The sequence below is a fragment of the Astyanax mexicanus genome, chromosome 14, assembly GCF_023375975.1.
Source record: "Astyanax mexicanus isolate ESR-SI-001 chromosome 14, AstMex3_surface, whole genome shotgun sequence".
NCBI lineage: Eukaryota > Metazoa > Chordata > Actinopteri > Characiformes > Acestrorhamphidae > Astyanax > Astyanax mexicanus.
Genome location: NC_064421.1, coordinates 12,484,770 through 12,492,500, shown reverse-complemented (window position 1 = coordinate 12,492,500; position 7,731 = coordinate 12,484,770). Strand labels below are relative to the sequence as shown.

Sequence of the window (7,731 nt, the reverse complement as noted above, 5' to 3'; positions counted from 1 at the left end):
TCCCCCCCATCACACTTAAGGGTGGTGCCGGGCAGCACGAGGCGTCTGTGAGCGGATGAATCGAAACCTGCCTGCTGTGCTTTCCTCTAAGCGCACTGGCTGCTCAGGTAATGATTCATCAGCAGCAGCTTGAAAAAAGGGGTGACTGACTTCACATGTCTCGGAGGAGACATGTGCTCATGCTTATCCTCCTAGGGTTGCAGGTGCCACTGGTGATGGGGACGTACAAAAGGGTGGGACAATTGGATAGATAAATTGGGAGAAAATAGGGAAACGTTTAAAATAACATAGAAATAACATACATGCAGTGTAAAAGCGCTGTATCTGAGGTTTAAATAAAACGGGCTCCTCCAGAAACCCATCTTACCATGTTCTGGTTAGGTATTAATTTACAGAGGATACGTACTAATAAATATGGTGTGTCCTAAAAATTTTCCCAGACAAGAAAAATACATTTTATTAGGGGCGCCGAGTGGTCCGGGGGTCTAATGCGCTGCCACTATGAGCGGGAGGTCGCAGGTTCGAACACCCGCTCATGCAGCTTTGCCATCAGCTGCCAGAGCTCAGAGGGAGCAAAATTGGCTCTGCTCCCTCTGGGGTGGGTAGATGGCGCTCTCTCCCCATCACACTTAAGGTGGCGCTGGGCGGCACGAGGCATTTGTGAGCGGATGAATCGGAACCTAGCCGCTGTGCTTTCCTCCGAGCGCGCTAGCTGCTCAGGTAATGATTCATCAGCAGCAGCTCAAAAAAAGGGGTGACTGACTTCACACGTGTCGGAGGAGACATGTGCTCATCCTTATCCTCCTAGGGTCGCAGGTGCCACCGGTGATGGGGATGCACAAAGAGGTGGGACAATTGGATAGACAAATTGGGAGAAAATAGGGAAATGGGGGCTATGACCCATAACAGGATGGAGAGGGGGAAAAAAAGAAACTGAAACTTTATTTCAATTTGTTAAAATCTGATCATTAAAAGTTTAAGACACTATAACACTACAGAAGCAGGTGTGCAGTAGTTTCATTTGCACCTCACTATGACAGAGTTTCAGTTTCAAATGTCTTACTAAAGAGTCACTAAAGCTACAAATAGCACTGCCCTGACAGTCTTCATAATTGTAAATTGATCGTGTACTTTAATCATCTAAAAATAAAGGCACTATGAATACTGATATTAGTGTAGGATTATTGAGGAATTGCATAGGGCATAGATCTTAAGAACATGTCTCTTCAGGTATTATTTGCAGCTTAGCGGCACTTCAGTGACTGCACGTACTTCTGGCGAATTTCAAACTCATCAGCTGGGCGGTTGTAAGCCTTCCACACTGGCTCTCCAACAAACAGCCTCATGGCTTTAGTGTAGTTCTATAACAGAGAGAAAGAGAAGTGTTTCATTACGTGTTTTATGTACAATTTTCATGTCTTACAATACAGATAGATTGTTTGTGGACAAGCCTTCTAATGAATGTATTGAATTGTATGTATTGAAAATTCTGGGATAATATCCTGAGGACTAAGATCCCATTCAGCAAAAGAACATTTTAATAACAGATAAACCTGGTTATTTGAATAAGACAAAAAAAAAAAAAAAAAAAAAACTGTCTGGCCAAAAAAAAGTTGCCACCTGAATTTAATTAAGTAAATGATGTGGGGTTGATGCTGCAGTTGGTCTGCGGGTTTAGGTTCAGCAACAGTATGTGCTGAAAGAATGAGGTCAGCTGACTACCTGAATATACTGAATATAGAACAGGTTATTTCATCAATGGATTTTTTTTTTTCTTCCCTGATGATACGGCCACATTCCAAGATAGCAATGTCAGGATTCATGGGGCTGGACTTGTGAAAGAGTGCAGAGTTCAGGGAGCATGAGACAGTTCACCACAGAGTCCAGATCTTAACCTAATTGAGAATCTTTGGGATGTGCTGGAGAAGGCTTTGTGCAGCGGTCAGACTCTACCATCATCAATGCCACAAAAAACAAATGCAACACTGGATTGAAATAAATCTTGTGACACTGCAGAAGCTTATTGAAACAATGCCACAGTGAATGCACAGTGCTGCAATCAAAGCTAAAGGCGCTCCAACCAAATGTAAGTTATAATAGAGTGTGTGACCCTTTTTTTGGCCAGGCAGTGTTCATAAATGTTAAAAAATATGTATAAAAAAAATGTTTTAGGTGTCAGAGATATGAGGGGTCTTACTGTCTCATCCAGGGTGAATCTGTGGTAAATTCCTGCTGGTAGTGTGATCAGGTCTCCCTTGGTCATAGCAATTCGTATCCAGCGGTCATTTTGGTCCCTGACGTCAAAGTACGCTCTTCCTTCCAAGATGTAGCGGATCTCGTCGTCCAGGTGCAGATGTTCCTCATAGAACATTTTCAGCTGGCAGAGAGAGAGGACGTGTGACACCTCAGATTCAACAGGTTTTCATTCTGTTTTATTATGTTTTATGGAAAGCAGATGTTTGTGAAGCTGCACAGCTGCAGACAGTGTGGACCTACTTTATCCTCATAATTTGGCAGCTTATCCGGATGGATGGTTATAATGTCCATGTACGAGTAACCTCTATCTTCACGGATCTTTTGTAACTCAGGATCACTTTCATAGATGTCAGCATTTAACTGAAAAAAGGAAGACTTCATTATTTCTGCAGTATTCAGCAAATCACTTCCCTTTTCCTTCAAAACAATGTCATTTCCACTACAGCATTTCTGTATAGATCTTCTATGTACAGCTAGCTGTATTTATATAGAAGTAGAAAAACATCACAACAGCATCTGTGTTCATATATATATATATATATATATATATATATATATATATATATACGCACCATAGGGCGCACTTAATATCCTTTAATTTAAAGCAGCATATTAGTTTTTTAATTAAGCTCTATTGGCAAAGGGAGGAGACACAAATGATTTATAGTAAAAACTTGGAGCTTTTAAAATACGAGATGGGGAAGTTCATAAGGAATTTTGGAAGTGCATTGGCCAAAAGCAATAGAGCAAATAAAAAAAAAGATAATCTCTAAAATAGATTTATTATCACAAAAGGAACTCTTAACAGAAAGTGAGAAATGTGAGTATGTGGACTTACAAAACAAATGATATGTACAAGTTAAAAACCAAGGAAGCTTATGTTCGTTCCAGTCAAAAATGGCTGGATGAAGCGGAAACTAACTCAGAGAAAACAAATGCTTTAAATGCTTCAATTAAACAATTTAAGGTAAATGATAAAATAATCAGTAATCCCAGGGAAATAGAAAACTGGCGGCCAATTATGCTCCTCAATATTGATTATAAAATTTTGGCTCTGATTTTCACTGGAAGGATCAAAGAGGTTTTGGATTATATTATAGATGAATCCCAATCAGGGTTTATGAGAAAAATACATATTACAAATAATATAAGATTGGTTTTAGATCTGTTGGATTACAATGAATTAGTCAGTGATGATAGCTTTATGTTGTTCCTTGATTTCTATAAAGCTTCATGGATTCATTCTACAAGCTCTCTCAGCAGCACACCTCCGGTGGCACGTTTTGGAAGGGAAAAGCTGGGGGCCTGTAACACTCCCAGCTCTCCTCAGAGAGGGCAGTTCATTAACTGGATCAGCTGTGTGGACTACAGAATGACCCACGACTTCAGTGGTCTATTATCTGTCTGTAACCTGCTGCTAACCCTGGCTAGCACTGCTGGAGCAGCATTGTCATTACCTGCTAACTCCTGGCTTTTATGTTGTTCAGAGCTTAGTATATTGGACTGTGGTGTCTGCACTTGTTAACCATGTTAGCCGCTAGCTAATAACCGCTAGCTAATAACACCCTGGATTACCGGAACACTCAGGGTTCCTCAGTGTAGTGCCGTTCAGTACCACGGTAAAGTTAGTTTCATTTTTGATATTCGACTTTTCGGCTCTAATAACTTCTGAACGGAGGATGGTAGCCAACAGATACTTACATAATCAGGACAGTACGACCACAGAGAGTGACGCACACCCTTTTACTGTTTGGGTGAAATTTGCGCAACGCCCTTTTAGCGTTAATACCGAAAAACTAAGCGCACTTTTCCTGTCAGAATAAAATGCATGTACTTCTAGACCACCTCTACATCCTCATTTATTTACCTCCAAATCACTTCAGTGCATAAAAATGCCTATTAATGTTCCCACATAAGAATAGATGGCTTTAAGAAAAAAAAACACCAATAGCTCCATATCCTTAGGGTTCATACACATCAGAATAACGGGTATGTATACTTTGAGTCATGAGGAAAATTGCACACCCATTAATATTATGCAAAATGCTCTAATTTTTTATTATATTTTATATATTCACAAATTCAATAGCATTTCAGCAACTGTGTATGTCACAGCTAGGTGGCAGCAGACATGCACACCATTTATATTTTAGATACAGTGCCAATTCTAGTGAATATTACATTTTATATATTTAAAAAATCAATAGAATTTAAACCAAATTACACAGAACACTAAAAATAAGTGTGTATGATACAGCTAGGTGTCAGAAAACACACACACGCTTTGAAATTTGGATACATTGCCAATTCTACTAATTATTAAATTTTATATATTTTAAAATGTAGTAGCTTTCAAACCGAATCACACAGAATAATAAAAACAAGTGTGTATGATACAGTTAGGTGGCAGCAGACACACACACCATTTATATTTTGGATACAGTGCCAATTCTAGTGAATATTACATTTTATATATTTCAAAAATCAATAGAATTTAAACCGAATTACACAGAACAATAAAAACAAGTGTGTATGATACAGTTAGGTGGCAACAAACACACACATGCTTTATATTTATGATACACTGCCAATTCTACTAATTATTAAATTTTATATATTTTAAAATTCAATAGCTTTTACACCAAATCACACAGAACAATAAAAAGTAGTGTGTATGATACAGCTAGGTGGCAACAAACACACACACTCTTTAAAATTTGGATACATTGCCAATTCTATTAATTATAAAATTTTATATATTTTAAAATGCAATAGCTTTCAAACAGAATTACACAGAAAAATAAAAATAAGTGTGTATGATACAGCTAGGTGGCAGCAAACACGCTCACTCTTTATATTTATGATACACTGCCAATTCTACTAATTATTAAATTTTATACATTTTAAAATTCAATAGCTTTCAAACCGAATTACACAGAACAATAAAAATAAATGTGTATGATACAGCTAGGTGGCAACAAACACACACACTCTTTAAAATTTGGATACATTGCCAATTCTACTAATTATTAAATTTTATATATTTTAAAATTCAATAGGTTTTACACCAAATCACACAGAACAATAAAAACTAGTGTGTATGATACAGCTAGGTGGCAATAAACACACACACTCTTTAAAATTTGGATACACTGCCAATTCTACTAATTATTAAATTATATACATTTTAAAATTCAATAGCTTTTAAACTCAATTACACAGAATAAAAAAATATTGGATACAGTGAGCCATAGTATAAACAACATAGTATAAACCATAGTTTTAGCCTAGCTGTATAAATACCTAGCTGTATAAATAACGCTAAAAATAGCTGTGTATGACACAAGTCGGTGTAAAATAAAGGGTGTTATGCAAATTTGGTTATGTAAAACCAAAACATTAAAAGAAAACTTTTTACTCTCTGTGGTCATAATACATGTATTATTAATTTGATATTTGAGACAAAAATAAATAGGTGGATTATTTAATAACAAGGTAATGTAATGATTAAGGTATACCATGTAACTAACTGAATGTTATACATTATACAAACATATAATACATAATATTACATAATTACATAAAACTGTTACAAACACAACTACATTTAAACTTTTTTATTAATGTACAGTTAAATGTACTGTATGCTCTCTGTTAGAATAAATATTGCCAAGGACATTGTAAGCTATTGGTCAATTTCCAAAATTAAAGGGTGTGCAGTTCTGCCCATGACTCAAAGTCACCGTAAGAACTTTTGAATGGATGATGGTAGCTAGCAAATGACAACAAAATGACCACAGAGAGTAAAAAGTTTTCTTTTGATGTTTTGGTTTTACATAACCAAATTTGCATAACACCCTTTATTTTACACCGACTTGTGTCATACACAGCTATTTTTAGCGTTATTTATATTATGGCTAAAACTATGGTTTATACTATGTTGTTTATACTATGGCTCACTGTATCCAATATTTTTTTATTCTGTGTAACTGAGTTTAAAAGCTATTGAATTTTAAAATGTATATAATTTAATAATTAGTAGAATTGGCAGTGTATCCAAATTTTAAAGAGTGTGTGTATTTATTGCCACCTAGCTGTATCATACACACTAGTTTTTATTGTTCTGTGTGATTTGGTGTAAAAGCTATTGAATTTTAAAATATATATAATTTAATAATTAGTAGAATTGGCAATGTATCCAAATTTTAAAGAGTGTGTGTGTTTGTTGCCACCTAGCTGTATCATACACATTTATTTTTATTGTTCTGTGTAATTCGGTTTGAAAGCTATTGAATTTTAAAATATATAAAATTTAATAATTAGTAGAATTGGCAGTGTATCATAAATATAAAGAGTGAGCGTGTTTGCTGCCACCTAGCTGTATCATACACACTTATTTTTATTGTTCTGTGTAATTCGGTTTGAAAGCTATTGAATTTTAAAATATATAAAATTTAATAAATAGTAGAATTGGCAGTGTATCATAAATATAAAGAGTGTGTGTGTCTGCTGCCACCTAGCTGTAGCATACACACTTGTTTTTATTATTCTGTGTAATTGAGTTTAAAAGCTATTGAATTTTAAAATATATATAATTTAATAATATGTAGAATTGGCACTGTATCATAAATATAAAGCATGTGTGTGTGTTTGTTGCCACCTAACTGTATCATACACACTTGTTTTTATTGTTCTGTGTAATTCGGTTTAAATGCTATTGAATTTGTGAATATATAAAATATAATAAAAAATTAGAGCATTTTGCATAATATTAATGGGTGTGCAATTTTCCTCATGACTCAAAGTATACATCCCCGTTATTCTGATGTGTATGAACCCTAAGGATATGGAGCTATTGGTGTTTTTTTTTTCTTAAAGCCATCTATTCTTATGTGGGAACATTAATAGGCATTTTTATGCACTGAAGTGATTTGGAGGTAAATAAATGAGTGTGTACAGATGTAGAGGTGGTCTAGAAGTACATGCATTTTATTCTGACAGGAAAAGTGCGCTTAGTTTTTCGGTATTAACGCTAAAAGGGCGTTGCGCAAATTTCACCCAAACAGTAAAAGGAAGGGTGTGCGTCACTCTCTGTGGTCGTACTGTCCTGATTATGTAAGTATCTGCTGTCTACCATCCTCCATTCAGAAGTTATTAGAGCCGAAAAGTCGAATATCAAAAATGAAACTAACTTTACCGTGGTCCGTTCAGTGGCATTTTGGGTTGTTGGGTTAGCTGCTTATGCTAATGCAATGTCACATAATGCGCCTTATAATACAGTGCACCTTGTAGTGAGAAAAATATGGTCATTTCATCAGTATCAATAAAGTCTATATATCTGTTTATATAAATTCTAAATGGATAAAAGTATTGGGGCATCTGCTCATTCACAGTTTCTTCTTAAATCAGGGGCATTAAGAGATATTATTTTGCTTTTTTTATTTATTGAAAGCCTCTACTGTCCAGGAACAGCTT

General features: G+C 35.6%; 1 protein-coding gene across 1 annotated transcript in view; it reads right to left on the bottom strand.

Annotated features, from left to right (window-relative positions):
• Nucleotides 1-923: 923 nt before the first annotated feature.
• The window catches only part of adi1 (acireductone dioxygenase 1), a 28,457-nt gene continuing 21,649 nt past the window's right edge, over nucleotides 924-7,731 (bottom strand). The window contains exons 2-4 of the mRNA XM_022673123.2: nucleotides 2,497-2,616; nucleotides 2,198-2,377; nucleotides 924-1,361 (exon numbers count right to left, since the gene is read on the bottom strand). Of these exons, the coding sequence (XP_022528844.1) occupies nucleotides 1,245-1,361; nucleotides 2,198-2,377; nucleotides 2,497-2,616 (417 nt within the window). The 3' untranslated portion in view covers nucleotides 924-1,244. The remainder of the gene's footprint in view (nucleotides 1,362-2,197; nucleotides 2,378-2,496; nucleotides 2,617-7,731) is intronic.